This window comes from Scyliorhinus canicula, chromosome 12, assembly GCF_902713615.1.
Source record: "Scyliorhinus canicula chromosome 12, sScyCan1.1, whole genome shotgun sequence".
NCBI lineage: Eukaryota > Metazoa > Chordata > Chondrichthyes > Carcharhiniformes > Scyliorhinidae > Scyliorhinus > Scyliorhinus canicula.
In genome coordinates this window covers 17,626,114-17,649,972 of record NC_052157.1, presented here as the reverse complement: position 1 = coordinate 17,649,972, position 23,859 = coordinate 17,626,114, and the positions used below count along the sequence as shown (strand labels likewise).

General features: G+C 50.0%; 1 protein-coding gene across 3 annotated transcripts in view; it reads left to right on the top strand.

Moving 5' to 3' along the window:
• The first annotated feature begins 8,320 nt into the window (after positions 1–8,320).
• kif7 (kinesin family member 7) overlaps positions 8,321–23,859 on the top strand; it is a 42,958-nt gene continuing 27,419 nt past the window's right edge. For 2 of the 3 annotated variants that reach the window (XM_038813375.1, XM_038813374.1), the window contains exons 1-5: positions 8,321–8,453; positions 13,046–13,375; positions 18,970–19,170; positions 19,389–20,311; positions 21,590–21,733. In XM_038813375.1, the coding sequence (XP_038669303.1) occupies positions 8,360–8,453; positions 13,046–13,375; positions 18,970–19,170; positions 19,389–20,311; positions 21,590–21,733 (1,692 nt within the window). In that variant the 5' untranslated portion in view covers positions 8,321–8,359. Of the gene's footprint in view, positions 8,454–12,975; positions 13,376–18,969; positions 19,171–19,388; positions 20,312–21,589; positions 21,734–23,859 lie in introns of all 3 variants that reach the window. The other variant, XM_038813376.1, reaches the window with a different exon arrangement.

Sequence of the window (23,859 nt, the reverse complement as noted above, 5' to 3'; positions counted from 1 at the left end):
GCTCCTGCGCCCACTGCCTCCAATTCTCGGGTGCTCTGCCGGCCGCCATTTTGTCCTCCTTCCCCCGCTTTTCCTGGGGAGCTGCTGCCGCCTTTTTCTTTACCCCACTCCGGGTCCGCACCATAAATTCCGGGGAATGTTCCTCCAAGCACCTTCCCCCACTGGGAATCGTCGAAACAGCGCCATTTGGGGCCCTAAAACGGGCCCGAAAGTCCTTTGATAGCGGGAGCTGCCGAACGTGCAGCTTAGCTCCGCATCACCGCAACCGGAAGTCTCGTCCATGCCCATCTTGTACACCTCGATCAGGTCGCCACTCAATCTGCTTTGCTCCAACAAAAACAACACAAGCCTATCCAACCCGTCTTCATAACTTAAATAGTCCATACCAGGCAACATCTGTGTGAATCTCCTCTGCACCCGCTCCAGTGCAATCCCGTCCTTCCTATAATGCGGCGACCAGAACTGTACCGATGTGGCTTCACCAAAATTCTATACAACTCCAACATGACCTCCCTGCTTCTGTAATCTGCACTGTAACTGCCAAAGGCAAGTGTCCCAAATGCCCTTTTCACCACCCGATTAAGCTGCCCTTCTGCCTGCAGAGATCTTTGGTCAAATACGCCATCGTCTCGTTGTTCCTTGGAACTTCCCAGTGTCAAGCCATTCATTGAATACTTCTTTGTCAAATTACTCCTTCCAAAGTGTATCACCCCACTGTCCATCTGTCACTTATCTGCCCATTTGATTATTCTAGCTATACGTCTACAGTGCAGAAGGAAGCCATTCAGCCCATCTGCACTGACCCTTGGAAAGAGTACCCTACCTAGGCCCATGTCTTGACCCTATTCCCGCAACCCAGTAACCCCACCTAACCTTTTTGACACTCACGGACAATTGATCGTGGCCAATCTACCTAGCCTGCACATTTTTGGATCCGGAGGAACCCACACAGAGACAGGAAGAAAGTGCAAACTCCACACAAACAGTCACCCGAGGTCAGAATTGAACCTGGGTCCCTGCCGCTGTGATGCAGCAGCGCTAACCACTGTGCCACCGTGCTGCCCTGTAACCCAAGACACTCAACCTCACCCTTAACCACCCGGCCAATCTTTGTCTCATCCACAAACTTACTGATCCTACATACACATAGTCATCTATATTGTTTATATAAATGAAGAATAATAGGGGAACCAGCACAGATCCCTGTGGTACACCACTGGACACTGGCTTCCAGTCACTAAAGCAGCCATCTATCATCACCCTCTGTCTCCTACAACTAAATCAATTTTGAAGCCATCTTATCAAATTATCCTGGATCCCATGTGGGACTTTTTCAAAGGTTTTGGTGAAATCTATATAAACTACATCATCTCATCTACACACCTGGTCACCTCCTCAAAAAATTCAATCCAGTGTGTTAGGCACGAATTCCCTCTGACAAAGTCATACTGACTATCCCTGACCAAACCTTGCCTCTCCTAGTGGAGATAGATTCTCTCCTTCAGAATTTCCTCCAATAGTTTCTCAGACCACTGATATGAGACTCGCAGGTCTGTAGTTCCCTGGCTTATCTCTACGACCCTTCTGAAATAGTGGAACACATTACCTGTTCTCCAGTCTTCTGGCACTTCCCCGTGACCAGAAAGGAATTAAAAATTAAAAATCAGCTCATTATAGATCTCTGAGACCTTCCCTTCTCCTACTCCTGTTCTCGATACCAACTTATCCTGTAGCCCCTGGGTGGCAATCTCCTCCCTTGCCTCCCACAGCATCCTGGGACATAATTCATCCAGACCTGGAGGGTTGTCCACTTTTAAGCCTGCCAACACGTCCAATACCTTTGCACTTCTTGGCCGGGATTCTCCTCTATCCGGCGGGGCGGGCCATACCGCACCGAGGGGTGGCGTGAACCACTCCGGCATCGGGCTGCCTGGAAGGTGCGGAATCCCCCGCACCTTCAGGCGCTAGGCCGGCGCTGGCATTATTGGCGTACGCGCGGGAGCGCCAGCGTGTTCTGGCGTGATCCCAGCGCATGCACAGGGGGGTTCTTCTCCGCGACGGACATGGCGGACCGTTACAGCGGCCAGCGCGGAGGGAAAGAGTGCCCCCACGACACAGGACCGCCCGCAGATCGGTGGGCCCCAATCGCGGGCCAGGCCACCATGGGGCCCCCCTCCCCCGAGGACTCCGCAGGCCACCCGCAGAGCCAGGTCCCGCTGGTAAGGATTTTTTTTATTTATACCAGCGGGACTGGCCGAAAACGTGTGACCACTCGGCCCATCGCGGAGTGGAGAATCGCCGGGGGCGGCCACTGCCAATGACCCCTGACCAGCGCGATGGGATTCCCGCCCCCGCCGAAAAACCGGCGCCAGAGAATCCGGCAGCCGGCGTTGGGGCGGGATTCACGCCGCCCCCCCAGCGATTCTCTGGCTCGGCGGGGGTTCAGAGAATCCCGCCCCTTATGTCAATTTGCTCAGGAATCTCAAAGTCTCTCCCCCTGAGTTCCATACCTACACCTTCATTCTCTTTGGTGAAGACGGATGTGAAGTATTCATTCAACACCGTATAAATATCCTCTGGCTCCATCCACAGATATCCCCCTTGGCCCCTAATGGTCCCTACTAATTTCCTGGTTATCCTCTTCCCATTTATATATTTATAGAATATCGTGAGATTTTGCCCACTTTTCCCAGCCAGAGCTTTCTCATATCCCCTCTTTTCTCTCCTAATTGCTTCCGAAGCTCCACACTGCATTTTCTGTGCTCCACTGATGCCTCCGCTTATTTGTTCCTGTTATACTTGCTAAAAGCCTCTTTTTTCCTTCTTATTGTATCCTGAATATCTCTGGTCATCCATGGTTCTCTGGGCTGTTACTCATTCTCGTCACTCTAGAAGGAATGAATTGGGCCTGTACCCTCCCCATTTCCTTTTTGAAAGACCCCCCCCTCTGCACTGGTGTCGTCCCTTGTTGAACCCTCTACATACTGACATAAAAAGTTCTCCTGAATACATTTTAAGAAATCCACTCCATCTGAGCCCTTAACACTATGACTATCCCATTAATGTTGGGAAAGTTGAAATCACCTAATATTATCACTCTATCATTATTATTTTTACACACCTTCATGAATTGTGCATATATTTGCTCCTCAATTTCCCACTGACTATCTGGGGGCCTATAATAAATATCTAACCATGTAGCTGTTCCTTTTTATTCCTAAGTTCTACCCTCAACACTCCAGTTGATATCCCTTCCAAAATATCATCTCTCCTTGCTGCAGTAACTGGCTCTTTAATTAATAATGCAATACTGCCTCCTCCTCTTTTACCCCCTCCCGTGAAGATTCTATATCCCGGAATGTTCAGCTACCAATCCTGTCCCTCCCTCAACCACATCTCTGTGATGGCTACTGTATCACAACTCCACACAGCAATCCTCACCCTTAACTCATCTGCTTTACCTGTAATACTCTTGGCATTAAAGTAGAGACCATCCAGCTTTGTCTTGAAACTTAATACAGCTGTACACCCCCTCTGACTTGATTGCTTTACTGTATTATGCTGCGTCCCTATTCTGCTAACAATTGGTGTCCCCCTCCCCTGCTGAATTAGTTAAACTCGTCCCAGCAACAGTAGCAAACCCGCCCACAAGGATGTCAGTCTGCTCTGGTTCAGATGTAGACTGTCCCGCTTGTACAGGTCTGACCTCCCCAGAAACGGTCCCAGTAATCTAGGAATCTAAAACCCTCCCTCCTGCACCAACTCTTAAACCATACATTAATCTGTGCTATTCTCCTATTTCTGTGCTCGCTAGCCCATGGCACTGGGAGTGATCCAGAGATTACATCCTACAGGTCCTGCTTTTTAGTCTCCTGCCCAGCTTCCTGAATTCTTGATGCAAGACCCCATCCCTCTTTCTACCAATGCCTTTGGTACCAATATCATCCATGACCTATGCCTTATCACCCTTCCCCTTCAGGATGCCCTACAGCCATTCAGTGTCATCTCAGACTCTGGCACCAGGGACAACACACCATTCCAGAGTCACGTTGACAGCCACAGTAGCACCTATCTGTTCTCCTCACTATAAAATCCCCTATTACTCTCACTCTCCCTCCCCACCCTCCTGTAGACAGGATATTTGTGGTGCCAGAAGCGTGGCTCTGTCTGCACTCCCTGGAGGAACCAGCATCCTCATCAGCTCCAAATTGGAATACTGATTTGCGAACAGAATCCCAAGGGACTTCTGAACTGCCTGGCTGTTTCGCTTGGACTGCCTGGTGGTCACCTATTCCCTTCCTTCCTCAAGTCCCTTCAGCTGCGGTGTGACCACCTCTCTAAACGTGCTATCCAAGATGATCTCAGACTCACGGATGCTCCACATTGTCCCCAGCCACAGTTCCAGCTCTGAAACCCAAAATCCCAGGAGCTGCAGCTGGACACACTTCCTGTACACATGCGGGACCCATGGACAGGAAATATGTCTGGCTACCCACATGGAGCAGGAGCATACCACGTCTTTGAGCTCTCCTGCCTTGACTAAGATCTTTCAATTTAAAATTTTAGAAAACCTTTTTAAAAAAAATAAATCCAATAAATCCCTACTCTTGCTAAACCAATGACTTAAAATTTTATACATTTTGGAAATACCCATCAGGGCCTGATCACCAATCAGCTGCTCCCGTTGGTCTCATGTCACTTTCTGAACCATGATGTTACCTCTGAAAGTCGTCGTTGTTGTTGTCCGCAATGGTTCCCGCTACAAGGGTGCCACCACCTACCATTCTGAGGACAGGTAGAAAATGAAAGGAGCATTTCTCTCAGTCCTCACAGAACTCGCTCAGTCACAAAACTCCAACTTAAGCACTCTACTGCAGCCCAAAGTAGCACTCCAGTGCAAACAAAGTCATGTTTATACTGTCTGAATCTAGCCTCTGAAAGCAAATTATTTAATTAACTAGTTGCAGCTGCAAGCAGAGCCTGAATGAACCCTGTTTCAAGATCTTTCCCTTAATCTCAATGTTTGAAAAGAAATTGCAAACATTTCTCTCTTACTTTCCACAGCTGGTACTTCTCAAACCAGTGTTTCAACTAATGTCCAGGTATTGTCCCCTTAACCCCAAAATCTCTTGCCTACTGCAGTTCAAAAAAAAATGCAGATACTTGTCAAGGTTTGAACTGGGTAAAATATGATAGTTCTATCCTATGGGATAACGAGCTCCTGTCAGATTAACATCCAACAGTTCAATGCTAAATTCCCTCTGCTAAAGATGATGACCAGCCCTCTCCTAATGCTAACATCACTCCGCCAAGGACTAAGACACCTCTTAGTGTCTTAGATTCTACAAAGATCATCAGATGGTTAACTACTATGACATGGACTGGTCTGTTAGATGGCAGAATACAGATTGCTGAGAAATCACCTTCAAGCTGAAGCGGTGTACATCTGATAAGCCTTATGATGACAGTCAGCTTGGCTCAATTGGAACTATTCTTCCCCACAGGTTCAAGGTCGTAGGTTTGATGCAATTCCAAGACATCAACATATAATCTGGTTTCAAAAGCCACTTCAACATATGGGTTGAACTGTTGTAGAGATGATGTACGTGGGATGAGGCATTAATCCAAAGCCTACTCCAATAGTTCAGGTAGACATCCAGGCATTATTTAACATCTAGCAGGGAGTTCCCAGCCAACAGCACGAGGAGAAATTTGACTTGTCAGTGTTGTTTTTACAGATTATGCTATATGCAAAGTGGTTGTCATATTTAAGAACATGAGAAAATGAGCAGGCAAAGGCCATGCATCCCCTTGAGTCTGCTCCATCATTTAGTAAGACCATGGCTGAATTTTGACATAATTTCCATTTTCGTACTCTATCTCCACATCCCTTTGTTTCCTTTAGTGTCCAGAAATCCATCGGTCTCACTCTTGAATATTTTCATCAACTGAACATCCACAGCTCTTTGGAATGGAGAATTCTAAAGACTCACAACCTTGAGAGCAGAATTATTTTTGTCCTGAGACTGATCCCTAGTTCCAGACACTCTCAGCCGGGGAAGCAGAGTCTCAGCATTTACCCTATCCAGCCTTTAAGAATCTGACACTCCTCAATCAGATCACCATATTGACCAGCTAGAAAGTTGCACATTTCAAAGTAACCCCAGGTGAAGTACTTTTAAATGATTGTGAGATATAATTGCCAGCTGCGTGTGAGATGGTACCGTTGAACAACAGAGCACCAGGTTTTGAAAGATAATTTAATGAGCTGCTTTTGTGTAAATTGATCTTTGTGTGCATACATGGGTTTTTCTTTTTAAACTAATAAAGATTTAATTAAAAGATGGACCAGTTGTACTTCCAAATAAAAACCACGGATTTGATGGAAAAAAAAACTTTTAATGAAATATTGTACACGACAGAATTTATCTGCCAATCCATGACAGAGGTTGTCAATGATAACCTCACAATCCCACTCGAGGGAGAGAACATTCTTTAAAGCTTCTTACTTTTAATAAGTTGAAGACTTGAATGTCAGCTATTAATGATTCATACTTTCAAATCAATAGTTACACAGGACGGCATGGTAGCACAGTGGTTAGCACTGTTGCTCCAGAGTGCCAGGGAGCCGGGTTTGATTCCCAGATTGAGTCACTATATGTGCGGAATCTGCACATTCTCCCTGTGTCTGCGTGGGTTTCCTCCGGGTGCTCCAGTTTCCTCCCACAAGTTCTGAAAGATGTGCTTGATAGGTGAATTGGCCGTTCTGAATTCTCCCTCAAGTGTACCCAAACAGGCGGCGGATGTAGCGACTTGGGGATTTTCACAGTAACTTCATTGTGGTGTTAATGTAAGCCTACTTGTGACACTAATAAAGATTATTATTGAGCAATTTCATACCTTTTCTTTGAAAAAAATGTACTTTATTCATAAAATATCTGAAAGAACATACAAACTTTTCAAAATGGCCATCACAGAAAGTGCAAAAATATTCAGATTTTCTACATAGATCATGTTACACTGTGTCAGTACCTATTACATTACTGGTACTGTTATCTGTGGGCTACCTTACATGAGTTCTACTCATTTCCCAATATTCTTTATATCTGTGGCAGTATTACTGAGCTGACTTCACTACTGCTGTATTTGATTTGAAAAATACTTTTATTTTCAAACTTATTGAGGTTCACACCTATATCCATACATGCAGACTTCTCAGCAAGAGTTAATGTGTCATGATCAGAAGCATGAAGCCTGGCTATTTTTCTTTTCCTCGCATTCTGGATTCCAGGACCAACCCATCAGCTGTCCCAGCTCTCCTTGTGTAACTGAGCACTGCTCTCAGTTCAGTCCTGTAGTGATCTCTGTATGTGCATGTACATAAGGGCTGAATGTGTAATCAGTCGCACCAGATGGTCACGAGAGGGCAGGACCAATAGGGGCATAAAGGAAACCACATTGGGTCTCTCTCGGCTCGGATGAACTGTGACCAGGACAGGAGTATCAGATTATAGCTCAGATGGTAGTGTAGTTACGCATAGTTACTGTGGTTAGATCTTGTTAACCTTATCACTAACATCGATGTTAAAGTAAAGAACTCACGCAATTATTGTTATAGTTACTCCATAAACCATTTGTTACTACTGGATGAGTTCGAGTCTTCATTGAGATTCAGACCTCCTCAGTAACTAAGGTTCGAGTAACACATATTACACTCTGTAGTATATCAAGACACACAGAGAAGTGTAATAAAATATAATACAGGAGCTTAATAAAAGTGCCAAACACACCAGGCAACAAAACCACAAAATATCCCTTCTTAATCTTGACCAGTGCCGCTTTCTCTTGGGCTACTGCTGATGGCAGAGCTATGTTTAGCGGCAGCACAGTAAGCAATGTTTTTCTTAATCAAACTAGAGTACCCAATTATTTGTTTGCAATTAACTCTCACCTTTACAGCACTGTCCCTTCAGCCTATTGGCCCCCTTTGTCCCTCATTCAGTTCCCCTTCTAATCACAGCACGGCCTAGTTCCCTTTGGTCCGAAAACACGCTGACGCCCTCTCAGGTGGTTCCCTCCACTGTTCCCAGGTCCATTCCTATGGCAACCCCCCCAGTCCCATGGCAACCCCCCCCCCCCCCCCCAGTCCCATGGCAACGCCCCCCAACCCAGTCCCATGGCAACGCCCCCACTCCAGTCCCATGGCAACCCCCCATCCCAGTCCCACGGCCACCCCCCCACCACCCCAGTCCCATTCCCATGGCAACCTCCTCCACCCCAGTCCTATTCCCATGGCAACCTTTCCCCTCCCTCCCGGCTGGGTACCCGCTGCTCTCTCAGGCGCTGCCGGTCGCGCAGGATGACGTATTTCCGGTGCGCCGGGCCTGTGCCGCTTCTATCTCTCAGCCCCGAGACGGTTCAATTCTCCACCGCGGAGCTCGGCCTTTCCCTCGGTCAGTGTCTGGTTTATTCCGAATGTTTATTCGGTACGGGGCTCAGAGGCAAGGGAGCCGCAGCAGCGTCGGCTCGAATTGCCGCCGCTCATAGACACCCCCCCCCCCCGATTCTCTCCCCTGATCCCCCCACGACCTCCTCTCCTGATTTCCCCCCCCCACGACCCCCTCCACTGATTCCCCCCACGACCCCCTCCACTGATTCCCCCCACGACTCCCTCCTCTGATTCCCCCCACGACCCCCTCCTCTGATCCCCCCACGACCCCCTCCCCTGATTCCCCCCCACGACCCCCTCCCCTGATTCCCCCCACGACCCCCTCCCCTGATTCCCCCCACGACCCCCTCCACTGATTCTCCCCCCATGACCCCCTCTCCTGATTCCCCCCCCCGCGACATCCTCTCCTGATTCCACCCCACGACCCCCTCTCCTGATTCCCCCCCATGACCCGCTCCCCTGATTCCCCCCCACGACCCCTCCACTGATTCCCCCCCACGACCCCCTCCACTGATTCCCCCCCACGACCCCCTCCACTGATTCCCCCCCACGACCCCCTCCCCTGATCCCCCCCCCATGACCCACTTCCCTGATCCCCCCCCATGACCCACTTCCCTGATCCCCCCACGATCCCCCCTCCCCTGATCCCCTCACAACCCTCTCCCCATATCCCCCCACGACCCCCTCTCCATATCCCCCCACGACCCCCTCTCCATATCCCCCCACGACCCCCTCTCCTGGTCCCCCACAACCCCCTCCCCTGATCCCCCACAACCCCCTCCCCTGATCCCCCCACGACCCCCCACAACCCCCTCCCCTGATCCCCCCACGACCCTCTTCCCAGATCACTCCATGCCCCTCCCCTGACCTGACTGATCCCCCACAACCCCTAACCATGGCCCTGTCCCTGATCATCTCATGGTCCCCCCGATTCTCCCCTGACACACACGACCCTGTCCTCGAATCACCCCACGACCGCATCGCCGATTTCCCCCTCAAGAACCACGACTCCCAATTCCCCCACAACCCATGACCCTACCCACGAACCTGTACCCCAATCATCTCGTGAAACCCATGATTCCCCCAAGACTCCTGACCCCCATCCACGTCGCTGTCCCTAAATCACCCCACGATCCCCTCCCCCAAGAACCATGACCCCAGATTCCCCCACGACCTCTGACCACTCCCACAACCCCCTCCCCGACTCCCCCACCATGACTCCCTCCCCCGAGTCCCCCATGACGCCCTTCCCAGATCCCCTATTACACTGTCCCCTCCCTGATTCCCGACCGCCTCCCCTATTCCCTCACGACCCCCTTCCCTATTCCCCCCCGCCCCCCCCCCCCCCCCCCCCCGATTCCCTCCCCGGCCCCCTCCCCCAATCCCCCCCCAGCCCTTTCCCCCGAATCCCAAACCCCGGCCCCCTCCCCCGAATCTCACCCGGCCCCGCCCCCGTTTTCTCCCCCCCCCCCAGTTCTCCCCCCCCCCCCCGATTTCTTGCCCCCCAATTTTCCTCCCCCCCCCCCAATTTTCCTCCCCCGATTTCCACCCCCCCCGCCCTATTTCCCCACCCCGGCCCCCTCCCCCTATTTCCCCACCCTGGCCCCCTCCCCACGACCCCTTTCCCTGATCCCCCCACGACCGCCTCCCCTGATTTCCTCCCACGACCCCCCACCCATATCCCCACGACCCCCTCCTCTAATCCCCCCACGGCCCCCTCCTCTGATCCCCACCACGGCCCCCTCCTCTGATCCCCCTCCCCTTATTCCCCCCCACGACCCCCTACCCTGATCCCCCCATGTCCCCCTCCCCTGATCCCCCCACGACCCCCTCCTCAGATTCCCCCACGACCCCCTCCTCAGATTCCCCCACGACCTCCTCTCCATATCCCCCCACGACCCCCTCTCCGTATACCCCCACGACCCCCTCCCCTGATCCCCCGACGACCCCCTCCCCTGATTCCCCCCCACGACCTCCTCTCCATATCCCCCCACGACCCCCTCTCCATATCCCCCCACGGTCCCCTCCCCTAATCCCCCCCACGACCCCCTCCCCTGATCCCCCCCATGACCCCCTCCCCTGATCCCCCCCACGACCCCCTCCCCTGATCCCCCCACGACCCCTTCCTTGATCCCCCCACGACCCCCTCCCCTGATCCCCCATGACCCCCCCTCCTTATCCACCCACAACCTCCTCTCCATATCCCGCGACGACCCCCTCTCCATATCCCTCCACGGCCCCCTCCCCATATCCCCCCACGACCCCCTCCCCTGATTCCCCCATGACCCTCTCCCCTGATCACTCCATGCTCCTCCCCTGACCCCACTGATCCACGACGACCCCCAACCACGGCCCTGTCTCTGATCATCTCACAGTCCCCCCCGATTCACCCCTGACACCCACGACCCTGTCCCCGAATCACCCCAAGACCCATCCACGATTTCCCCCTCAAGAACCACGACTCCCAATTCCCCCACAACCCATGACCCTACCCACGAACCTGTACCCCAATCATCTCGTGAAACCCATGATTCCCCCAAGACTCCTGACCCCTAACCACGTTGCTGTCCCCAAATCAACCCACGATCCCCTCCCCCAAGAACCATGACCCGAGATTCCCCCACGACCTCTGACCACTCCCACGGCCCTCTCCCCGACTCCCCCACCACGACTCCCTCCCCGATTCCCCCATAATGCCCTTCCCAGATCCCCTATGACACTGTCCCCTCCCTGATTCCAACATTCCCTCACAGCCCCCTTCCCTATTGCCCCCCTCCCCCCCCGATCCCCCCTCCCCAAATCCCCCCTTCCCCTGGATCCCTCCCCCGAATCTCGCCCCGTCCCCAAATCCCCCCTTCCCCTGAATCCCCCCATCCCGCCCCCTCCCCCGAATCTCGCCCCACTCCCCCGATTTCCCCCCCGATTTCTCCCCCTCGATCCCCCCCGATTTTCCCCCCCCGATTCCCCCCCCCCGATTTCTCCCCCCCATTTCTCTCCCCCCCGATTTCTCCCCCCCCGATTTCTCCCCCCCCCCGATTTCTCCCCCCCCCGATTTCTCCCCCCCCCGATTTCTCCCCCCCCCGATTTCTCCCCCCCCCGATTTCCTCCCCCCCCCCGATTTCTCCCCCCCCCCGATTTCTCCCCCCCCGATTTCTCCCCCCCCGATTTCTCCCCCCCGATTTCTCCCCCCCGATTTCTCCCCCCCCCGATTTCTCCCCCCCGATTTCTCCCCCCCGTTTCTCCCCCCCCGATTCTCCCCCCCCCCCGATTTCTCCCCCCCGAGTTCTCCCCCCCCGATTTCTCCCCCCCCCCGATTTCTCCCCCCCGATTTCTCCCCCCCCCCGATTTCTCCCCCCCCCGATTTCTCCCCCCCCCCGATTTCTCCCCCCCGATTTCTCCCCCCCTCTGATTTCTCCCCCCCCCCCTCTGATTTCTCCCTCCCCTCTGATTTCTCCCTCCCCTCTGATTTCCCCCCCCCCCCTCTGATTTCCCCCCCCTCTATTTCCCCCCCAAATTTCCAGCCCCCCTCCGATTCACCCCCCCCCCCCATGGCTCCCAGCCTCAATCCCCTGCCTGAAACCCTCCAAAACCCCTCCACCCCACTGCCAACCCATCGATTGCCCCTCCACCTCCCCCTTCTGCCTCCACCCGGCCTCTCCTCTGCTTCCCCTTATCCCCAGCATGCCTCCTCCGCCTTCCTGCCCTCCGCCTCCCAAACATCCCCTCTGGCTCCCCCTCCGCCTACCCAGTTGCCTCCCTCTCCCCATCTCTACCTCCCTCCTCCCCTTCCTCCTGTCCGCCTCCCCCCCATCCACCCTCCCTCCATGTCTGCCTCCCTCTCCCTATAATAATAAGTTACATTAATACTGCAATGAAGTTACTGTGAAAAGCCCCCTCATCCCCTCCCCACTCCCCTTCGCTCTCCACCCCCTTCTATCTCTCCATGCCCTCGCCTCCCTCCACCCGTCCCCCCACCCTCCACTCGTCCCCCCACCCCCCTGCCTCAGGTTAAGCTAATCATATGGTCAAACATTTACACACAATGTGTTTTACAAAGTCTGGGATTGTGCTGCCTTTTCGTCATCTTATTTGTGTCTTTTCTCCTTAATTCCATTGCACATTTGTGGCAAGAACAGAGGAATGTAAAGAGGTTATTTTAACTCCATCCACCTGGCATAAAAAGGACAGCAGAGACCCTAAAAAGAGCTTTGGCTCATACATTGCCAAATCTGTACTGATACATTCGCCACCTTGGGTAGTGTCCTGGGTCATGTGGCCCACTAACTCGCCTGATTTAATAACATTCTAAGCCGTTGTCTGCCCATCTGAGACCTCCTCCAAGAATTGTGCAATGCCCACCCTCCCCCCTGCACCTCCACCAAACAACAGAACTTCCAATAGAGGAAGGGGAAAAACAACACACTCATTTGAAACATAATTTTATAAATCATCTGGTGGTTTGTAATTGGTTCCTTTGAGTGGGAAAGGATGCCATAATAATAGAAGATTATTCTCATTTTCTGCAGTGCGCCAGCCCGGTGCTGGGAAGCTCCAATTCCTGGATAACTCTCTAACCGTGCCTGCTCTGTGCTTCAGATATGGCACCGAAGCCAAGTGGCTCCACAAAAGCCGAGGAGACGCCGGTCAAGGTGGCAGTTCGGGTCAGACCACTGTTGCCCAAGGAAATTCTACACAGACATCAGTCTTGTATCCATGTTAACCTCGACTCACAGCAGATTACCCTTGGAAATAATCGACATTTTCAATTTGATGTGATCTTCGACCAGACGTCAAGCCAGGACGAGGTGTACAGCAGCCACGTGGAACCGCTGGTCGAGGCTTTTTTTGAGGGTTTCAATGCTACTGTGTTTGCCTATGGACAGACCGGATCAGGCAAAACGTATACCATTGGGGAAGCTTATATATGTAAGTTACGCACAAGGGGAATGAACACTCTGAAATTCACTGGCACCTCTGCTTCAAAATAAATGTAACATTTGAACTCATTGTTGCTCACTTGGTAAGTGCAATATATCAGAAGAGCACTGGGTTTAATCCTTACTCTCTGCTGTTACCTGATCTCAGATGGGGTGTTAACATACAAACATATGAATTAGGAGCACGGGTGGACCATTCAGCCCCTCCAGCCTGCTCCACCATTCAATAAGATTATAGCTCATCTGATTGCTGCCTCAACGCCTCGATCCTGCCTACCCCTACAACTTGACTCTTGTTAGTCAAGAATCTGGCTATCTCTCCTTTCAAAATGTTCAATAACCCAGCCTCTGTCACTCTCTGGGAAAGAGTTTCACAGACTCGGGACTCCCCCCCCCCCCCCCCCCCCCCCCCCCCCCCTAACCCTAACACTAACCCTAACCCCCCCCCGCATCCTTCTAAACTCCAACGAGTATAGACCCATAGTCCTCAACCGCTTCTCATATGACAAGCTCTTCATTCCAGGGATTGTTCCTGTGAACCTCCTCTGGATCCTTTCCAAGGCCAACACATCCTTCCTTAGTTACGGGGCCCAAAACTGCTCACAACACTCCTAATGAGGTCTGACCACAGCCTTATACAGAAAACATTTCTCTTCATCTTAAATGGGAGACCCCTTAATTTTGAACTGTCTCCTCAAGTTCTAGTCTCTCCCCTAAGGGGATACATTAACTCAGCTTCCACTTTGTCAAGTTCCCTCAGGATTCTATTTGTCTCACTAAGATCACCTCTCATTTTCCTAAACTCCAATGGATACAAACCCAACCTGTTCAACCTTTCCTCATAAGACAACTCGCCCATCCCAGCTGTCGACTAACCTGCCAACTGCTTCCAATCCAATTATGTTATTTCTTAAACAAGGAACCCAAAACTGTACGCAAAACTCTAGATGTGGTCTCACCAATTCCCCGTACTATTGCAGCAAAACTTTCCCACTTTATATTCTATTTCCCCTGCAGTAAACATCCATGTTCCATTTGCCTTCCTAATCACTTGCTGTAAGCTTAAGATTCTCTTCAGTGTCCCGAGACTCTGGAAACGGAAAATTAGCCAAAGCTCTTGCTCCTAATCATTATCCAGTGATCGTTTTTGCCATTGACAGCGATGACCAATTTTTATCATCTGTGAACATTACTAAAAACAGATAATCTGATCATATTGCTGTATGTGGAATTTTGTATATTGCACATTAGCTGTTGATTACCTCAATAACAATTGTGACTACACTTCAGAAGTACCTTATTGGTTGTTGCTATATAAATGCAAGTGTCCTTTTATTTTTTTGAAAGTGGAACTTTGCTGTCCACCGTTCCATTGCTAGATGAAATCAAAGCAGGCAGTGTGCCTTGGTTCGCATTGTCCGTATTATCCAGCCGCCTGAGAGTGGTTAATGGCAGAGAGCGGGATAGGGAAGGTTCCTGGAGTTTGTACGACTACTTCCCAGAGTAGTATTGACAAGGTCACAGGGGCTGAGGCCAACCAGGAATAAGAGCAGGATATCAGAGCCATCTAGTTAAGAAGTTTTACACGCAGTGTAGTAGTAACTGTCGGTAGATTTTCTCTTCACTGTTCTAAACTTGGATTGAGTTGATTTCAAATTAACAGCACAGTTCTATTTCACTGGTTTGTGTGAAACTACCATGTGGTACATAATTCTAGGAGCAATGAAGTACGAAAGCTCCTCGTCTAGAGTGCTTACTCCCCAATTATCTTGAAATGAAACTAATTTAAAAAGGAGGGGGTTGGTAAAATGCTACATGTTTACAAGGCTCATTGTTTGAATCCATAACACCTAATGAGGCATGAAATACATTTTGTTATTTAGTAATGCTCCAATTTAGAACCAGACCCAGGTACCTGCCTAGAAACTTATTAATCATATATTAATTGTGGAATAAATGTCTGGAGGAAAACATTGAAGTGGATATTATTCATGGAGTTAGGAATAAAAACAGACATGCCTTGGGTTTCTTTTGTTTTTGTTTCTGGGTTGGTTGGGTGCGGGGGAGGGGGGTTGTTGGAGAGGGAGGCTGACGGGGGTGGAGGTGGTGTGGCGCAATGGGAAAGGAGGAGATGGTCCTGAAGATCTTGGGGAGGGCCCGAATGGGAGCTAGGTGTGGACTTGGGCGAGCTGGTTGGAGGAATTATGGTTGACCGGTGTGATTACGTGGAACATCCGGGGCTTAAATGGCCTAGTCAAAAGATCAAGCATTTTTGCTCATTTAAAGAGTTTGAAGACGGATGTTGTGTTTTTGCAGGAGATACACCTGGAGATGAGAGACCAGACGAGGCTGAGGAAGGGCTGGGTGGGGCAGGTGTTCCACTTGGAGATGGATATGAAGACGAGAGGGTTGGCAGTGCTGATTAACAAAATGGTGGACTTCGAGGTGGGCAGTATTGTGACTGATCCAGGGGGGAGGTTCATGATGCTGAGTGCGAAGCTAGAGGGATGCCTGTGGTGCTAGTGAATGTATATGCCCCTAATTGGGACGATGAGGATTTTGTGAAGCGGGTCTTAGCGAAGATTCCGGACCTGGACATGCACCAGCTGATTAATGGGGATGATTTTAACACTGTTCTGGATCCAAGGTTGGATCGGTCGTGCCTTAGGTCCTGGAAGGTGTCTGCGACGGCTAAGGAGTTGTTGGGGTTTATGCAACACATGGGTGGGGCGGACGTGGTGGTTTGATAGGCCGAGGGCGACGGAGTTTTCATTTTTTTTCTGAGGTCCCTGTGGGTTGAGCAGATGAAGGTGGAGGGACTGGGTGCCCCGATCAGGCTGTGGGAGGTCATGGACTGTGTGGGGTCGGTGCAGGCGGGGAAAGCCCTGGGCCCGGATGGGTTCCCAGTCAAGTTTTATAAAAGGTTTGGAACGGAGCTGTGGCCCACATTGGTGGAAATGTTTAATGAGTCAAGGGTGAAGAGAAGCTGCCCCCCACGCTGTCTAAGGTCTCGATTTCACTTATGCTAAAGAAGGATAAATACCCGATGCAGTGTGGATCGTATCATCCAATCGCGCTGCTGAATGTAGATGCAAAGGAGTTGGCGATACAGATGGAGGAGTGTGTGTTGGGGGTGATAGGGGAGGACAAGGTGGGGTTCATGAGGGGATGACAGTTGTCGGCGAATGTTTGGAAGTTGCTCAATGTTGATGCCCTTGGAGGGGCGGGAGGTCAAAATGGTTGTGGCAATGGACGCAGGGAAGGCGTTCAACCGAGTCGAAATGGAGTATTTGATTGAGGTGCTGGGTAGGTTCAGGTTAGGACAGGGGTTTGTGGAATGGGTTCGCCTATTGTATAAGACGCCTTAGGTGAATGTTAGAACAAACAAGGTCAGCTCGGGTTATTTTGGGCTGGACCGGGGACAAGCAAGATGTTTCCAATCAACACGGGGCAACACGGTAGCATAGTGGTTAGCACAGTTGCTTCACAGCTCCAGGGTTCCAATGTTTGATTACCGGCTTGAGTCACTGTCTGTGCGGAGTCTGCACGTTCTCCCCGTGTCTGCGTGGGTTTCCTCCGGGCGATCCGGTTTCCTCCCACAGTCCAAAGATGTGCGGGTTAGGTGGATTGGCCATGCTAAATTGCCCGTAGTGTCCAAAAAGGGTAAGTGTGGGTTACAGGGATAGGGTAGAGATGTGGGCCGGTGCAGAATCGATGGGCCGAATGGGCTCCTTTTGCACTGTAGATTCTATGAACACACGGGGGCAGGAGAGGAAGCTGGGGGCACTGCTGTTTCAGTTGGTGGAGGCGAGATTTTGTGACCTTGGGGATGCAGGTGGCGCGCAGTTGGACCCATCTGCACAAGTTGAATTTGGCACCGCTCGTGGAGGGAATGAAGGGGGACTTGAGGTGGGATGTGTTGCCATTGTCATTGGCGGGTCAGGGACAGACAGCGAAGATGATGATGCTGCCAAAGTTTTTGTTTGAGTTCCAGGACCTTCCAATTTCTGTCCCTAAGTCGTTTTTTAGGAAGTTGAACGGTATTATTTTGAGCTGTGTGTAGGTGCAGATTAGGAGGGTGTTCCTGGAGAGGGAGCGACAAGGGGGTGGGGGCTGACATTGCCGAATTTGAATAACTATTACTGGGTAGCAAACATTGCGATGTGAGGAAATGGGCAGTGGAGGAGCGGATGGTTTGGGAGCAGATGTCGGCGGCCTTCTGCTCTGGCCGGTTAGGTACTCCATGAGCCCGGTAGTGGTATCAGCACTGAGGGTCTGGAACCAGTGTAAGCTGCACTTTGGTTTGGAATGCATGTCTTTGTGGGCACCGATCTGTGATAATCATAGATTTGCGACGGCGGGGTTGCACGTGAGTTTCGGGGGGTGGCGGCAGCTAGGGATAGAATGTTTAAGTGATTTATTCACTGGGGAAAGTTTCATAGTTTGGAGGAGCTAGCGGGGACATATCAACGGGGAATGGATTCAGGTATCTGCAGGTTAGGAACTTTGTGAGGAAGGAGATGCCATATTTGCAATACTGCTGTCCCGATAGTGCTGCAGGATAAGCTTTTATCCGAGGATGAAATAGGGGAGGGCAAAGTGGCGGACATTATGGAAATTGATGGAGAGGGAGAGTGCCCCGTGGAGGAGGTTAGGCACAAGTGGGAGGAGGAGCTGGGAGGGGTGTTGGGGGGCCTGTGCAAGGCCTTATTTAGTTTAAGGTGGTGCACAGAGCCCACATGACAGTGTCGAGGATGAGTCGTTTCATCTCGGGAGTGGAGTACAGGTCAGGGTGGTGTGTAGGAGGACCAGCGAGCTATGTTCACATGTTCTGGGTTTGCCGAAGTTGAGGGAATATTGGAAAGGCTTTTCGGAGGTATAGCAAAGGTTCTGGGGATAGAGGTAGCTCTGAATCATGAGGTGGTGATATTTGGAGTGTCGGAGGATCCGGGACTGCAGATGGGGGAGAGAGGCCTTTGCCTCCCTGATAGCCCAGAGACGGATTTTGTTGTGTGGGCGGGACTCAGAACCGAGGGTCGGGGTATGGGTGGGCAACTTGGCAGAATTTCTGCAGCTGGTAAAGATCAAGTTCGCTATTCATGGGGTGGAGGAGGGGTTCACTTTGAGTTGGAGGCCATTTATTGACTTCTTCATGGAGGATTAAGTTGATCAGTGGTGGGGGGGAGGCGGGGGGTGGTGGGTTTTGTTTGGGTTGGGTGGTAGTCTCTGTTTGGGCAGGAGGGACAAAAGGTTGGAAAAAGAAGGCAGATGCCAGGGGTAGGCAGGTTAATGGGTGGTTTCTGAGGGGGAAGGTGGCCTGGTATGGTGGTTGGGTTTGTATTTCCTTGGTCCATCTGGTTTTGCCGTTTTGTGTTTGCAAATATTTTTAAAAGCCTTCAGTCTCTGGGGGTGTATTGAGAATGTGAATAGGCAGAATTTATCTATTGAAAAATGGCCTGGCATTTTGGGTCGAATGGCCTTTTCCTAGATCTTCTTGTTCTACACTGTTAGAATGTGGCATGTTGGCGCTCTGCTGGGTCTGCTACAAAGTTGAATGTTTACCCAAGCTCCTTTTCCCCTTAGCTTCCGTTACTGATGATGACCAGGGTATAATTCCACGTGCTTTGGCTGAGATATTTAAGCTGATTGATGAGAATGATGCAGTGGACCACACTGTTAAAGTGTCATACCTCGAGGTTTACAAGGAAGAATTCAGAGACTTGTTGGAGGTGGAAACAGCAAGCAAAGATATCCGCACTCGAGAAGATGACAAAGGAAACACAGGTCAGTGAATTCACAATCAGATAGGATGAAATCAAATGGCACTTCATCCAAAATAGGCCTTGTGTCCCTGAGGCACCATCTGTGGATTCAGGAGGCAGGTCAAGTCTATAAAGAGAACTTAGGGCAATGTTAGTTTCTGTTGGTAAATCAATGCCAGCTTCTGTTGTACGGAAATTAATTTGCCTATTCATTGTTTTCTGAATGTCTCTTGTTTCTAGTGCTTTGTGGCGTCAAGGAGTGCGCTGTGGAAGGTTTGGACGAAGCTTTGAGCCTACTCGAGATTGGCAACACTGCCAAGCACACTGGCACCACGCAGGTCAACACACATTCCAGCCGCTCTCACACCATCTTTACCATTACCATGGAACAGAGGCGAAGACTTGGTCGTATTACACGACTCGCAGCCGCTGCTGGAGATCTGCTAGGTTCTACGCAGGTGATAACCTCCAAGTTCCACTTTGTGGACCTGGCAGGCTCAGAACGAATTGTGAAGACGGGTAACACTGGCGAACGCCTGAAAGAATCCATTCAGATTAACAGTGGATTGCTAGCATTGGGCAACGTCATCAGTGCCCTGGGTGATCCTAGAAGAAAGAGTTTGCATATTCCTTATCGGGATTCCAAGATCACCAGGATCCTCAAAGACTCACTTGGCGGGAATGCAAAGACGCTGATGATTGCCTGCATTAGTCCCTCTTCGTTCAACTTTGATGAGAATTTGAACTCTTTAAATTATGCCAAAAGGGCTCAGAACATTAGAAACCGGGCAGTGATAAACTGCAAGAAGGAGCAGGATCGTACCAATGAGCTGGAGCTGCAAATCAAGACACTTCATGAGGCTTTGGATCACAACAAACAAGTGGCACCAAGCAAGTGCTTCAGGCGGTCAACTGAAGAGTACATGGCTCGATTGCATGCCGAGAGCTCCCATTACCGGACCTGCACAGATACTGCGTACCGGATCTTCATGGAATTGCAGGGAGACAAGAACCTCACCCTGGATCAGGTGCTGAAAGTGAAAGAGTGGACAACAAATGTGGAAGAGACACGAAGTGAGCTTTCCACTGCCTCTGGCCTGGACAGTGGTATTGAGTGCAATTCAGCTGATGAACCCAAAACCCGGGATGTATCCCAGCCACAGGTACAACTTTGAAGATTGAATTCCATTGGTCTGTTTAAAATGGTGCAAACGGAGCGGGAATAGTTAAGGAAAATGTCTGTTTTTGTTTATTATTGAGACACCTAGATGACAAAATAAAGGTATTTGCTGCAAAGGCGTGCAAAAATCACAAAATAGAAGTGAAGTGATTCAAAGCTTTCAAATTTCTCAGTTCCAAAATTCTTTTTTTTTTTTGTTGCATTGAACTGTACCTGCCACCTATCAGCCCATGCATTTTCTCATTTTTTAAATAATAATCTTTATTGTCAGAAGTAGACTTACATTAACACTGCAATGAAGTTACTGTGAAAAGCCCCTAGTCGCCACATTCCGGCACCTGTTCGGGTACACGGAGGGAGAATTCAGAATGTCCAAATTACCTAACAGCATGTCTTTCGGGACTTGTGGGAAGAAACCGGAGCACCCGGAGGAAACCCACGCAGACACAAGGAGAACGTGCAGAGTCTGCACTGAGTGTGATCCAAGCCGGGAATCGAACCTGGGATCCTGGCACTGTTAAGCGACAGTGTTAATGACTGCTACCATGCAGTCCAAAATTATTGATCTCAATCACTGTTTTTTCATACTGCTTCCCTGAACATCCTATTCCATGTGTTAATGACCCTCTGGCTAAAGAAGTCAAATGACTAAAGAATTGGAGAGATCCTTTTTGGACCAGGAGATGAACTGGAGTCTTTCCTCATTCTGAGCATCCTAACAAAGCTTTGACAAAGGGTCATCCAGACTCAAAATGTTAGCTCCCTTTTTTCTCCATAGATGGGATGGCACAGTGGTTAGCACTGCTGCCTCACAGCTCCAGGGTCCCAGGTTCAATTCCGGCATCGGGTGACCATCTGTGTGGAGTTTGCACTTTCTCCCCATGTCTGCATGGGTTTCCTCAGTTCAAAGATGAGCAGGTTAGGTGGATTGACCATGCTAAAATTGCCCCTTATTATTGGGCAGAGTTACGGGGATAGGATGGAGTCATGGGTTTAAGTAGGGTGCTCTTTCCAAGGGCCGGTGCAGACTCGATGGGCTGAATGGCCTCCTTCTCCACTATAATTTCTATGATTCTATACTGTCAGACTTGCTGAGATTGTCCAGTATTTTCTGTTTTTGCCTTAAATAAAAATGTTCCCATGATGTTTTGCTGGCAGCCTGGCAGATAGCTCAGTGACTGTTGTGATAATGGGTATCGTCATTTTATGTGCAATGGAAATACATTGCGATATTGTAAATCTCCCCCTCCTCTCTATACAGGGCCCAAGTGAAGTCGACACAGACCTCGGGCAAGAGCGGAAGCAGCTTGTCCCAAAGCTGCAGGCAAAGGTTCAGCGGCTGGAGGAAGAGAATAGAGACTTCCTGGCAGCGCTTGAGGATGCCATGGAGCGGTTTAAACAGCAGGTAGCAGCCAAGTGTCTCGGTTCAGTCACAAGTCTGACTCGCTGCAGCCATGATCAGAAACAGCAGACACAAGAAGCTGGACTGTTTGCAGTGCACTAGGGGAATATATTTAAATTAAAAAGGACAACAGCTCGGTCAAAAGAAAATGGCAGATTTGCCTAAGGAAACCAAGACTGAGAAATGAACTCACACCGATCATACCGGCTAGATTCAGGGTTGAGACCTGATTATTTTGTTTGGGACCGTCTGCATTGTCCATTTTACTTGATGAAAATGTCGGGGTAGAAAATTTTCTCAGGTGGTGGTGCAACATGAATGACCAATCTAATAAATCCTGTTACGTAGCACCTGATGTTCGGTTCCATTACCGTCAGTGGAATTAAATATTGGGGTGCTACGTGTAATGGACATCTGATCCCATATCACCCCTTCACACTACCATCCAACATGAATTTCTACCCTTTCATTTCCATGTCTGACCATTACTGAAAATTAGCAAGCAGCAGTGTTTATATCTCTGCAGCCTTCAATCTTCCTTCTCAACAAATCCTGATCCTGTTTCTTTTTAAAGGCACCAGTTGAGACCAAAAATAATCTTGCCACGTTGGTCATAAAAGATCGCGTTTTCCTTTAGCCTTTCTCCTGGACAGGTTTAGTTGCCTGAGACTTTCTTCATGATTTTCACATGCCACTCAGTTTGTCCTATCTTTTCTCTTTCACACCCTGACTGTTCTGCAGTAGAGTTCCAGCACTTTTTGTCTTCATTATAGACAGTTGCAATGTTTGTTGTTAGCAGCGACAAGTTAATGCTGTTGTAGACCTTAAACACTTATCACAGACGTTACAGCACCAGAGATCCAATTAGCCTTGATAATTGTTACCTTCATGCCAGAGCTGTCTACTCTAATCACATTCCCCTGCTCATTTCCCTTTTATCTTAATCTTCACGTGTTTATTTAAGCTCTTGAAGCTGCATTTAATTATCGTTTGTGCATTTCATATTCTGATTACTCTAAAGTTTCTTCCCGCCTTCCTGATTGTTGTTCTACTACTAATCCTGTGTTTGTGCCCTGTTTCACTATATATCCTGTCAAACACTTCCAGAATTTTGAGATTCAATCCATTAGATTGCATCCATCTCCATCCTAGCTTTTTGTGCTCCAGTGAACTGGGTTTTCATTTCACCAAGTTTCTCACCTTAACCATATCCCCTCATTCCTGGTGTCATCTGAGTGAATTTACATTGCGCGTTTTTCATAATAAGAATAATCTTTATTACTGTCACAAGTGGGCTCACATTAACACTGCAGTGAAGTTACTGTGAAAATCCCCTAGTCATCACACTCTGGTGCCTGTTCGGGTACACTGAGGGAGAATTCAGAATGCCCAATTCACCTAATAAGCACGTCTTTCGGGACTTGTGGGAGGAAACGGGAGCACCCGGAGGAAACCCATGCAGACACGTGACTCCATGTGTGGAAGGCCAAGTGAGATCTTAGCTCTCTCAGCTTGGCCGCCAGGCCCTCACATAAAGAATGCCCATTTGAGAAAGGTTTTGGAGGACAACCAGTATTGCAAAGAACGTAGAGCGCAGAGACAGGTCATTCGATCCAACTGGTCTAAGCTGGTGCTTAGGCTCCACACTAACCTCCTCCGCCCCTCTTTTAGCTAGCCCTATCAGCATATCCTTCTAATTGTTTCACTCATATATTTATCTTAGCTTCCTCTTAAATGTATCTATGCTACTGGGGGTCAGTTCGCTCCGTTGGCTGGATGGCTGGTTTGTGATGTTGAGCAATGGCAACGGCGCGGGTTCAATTCCCGTACCTTCCACCTATCTGAGGTTATTCATGGAGGCCCTGACTTCTCAGCCTTGCCCCTCGGCTAAGGAGTGGTGACCCTCAGGTCAAATCACCACCAGTCAGCTCTCAAAGAAGAGAGCAGCCTATGGTCTTCTATGGACTGTGGCGGCATTTACACTTTTATCTCTGCTGCTCACCTCAACTGCTCCATGCGGTAATAAGTTCAACACTCTCATCAATCTTTGAGCAAAGAAGGTTCTCCTGAATTCCTTATTGAATGCTGTACCCAATGCGCGTCACCACTCACAGGAGAGCTACAGGGAA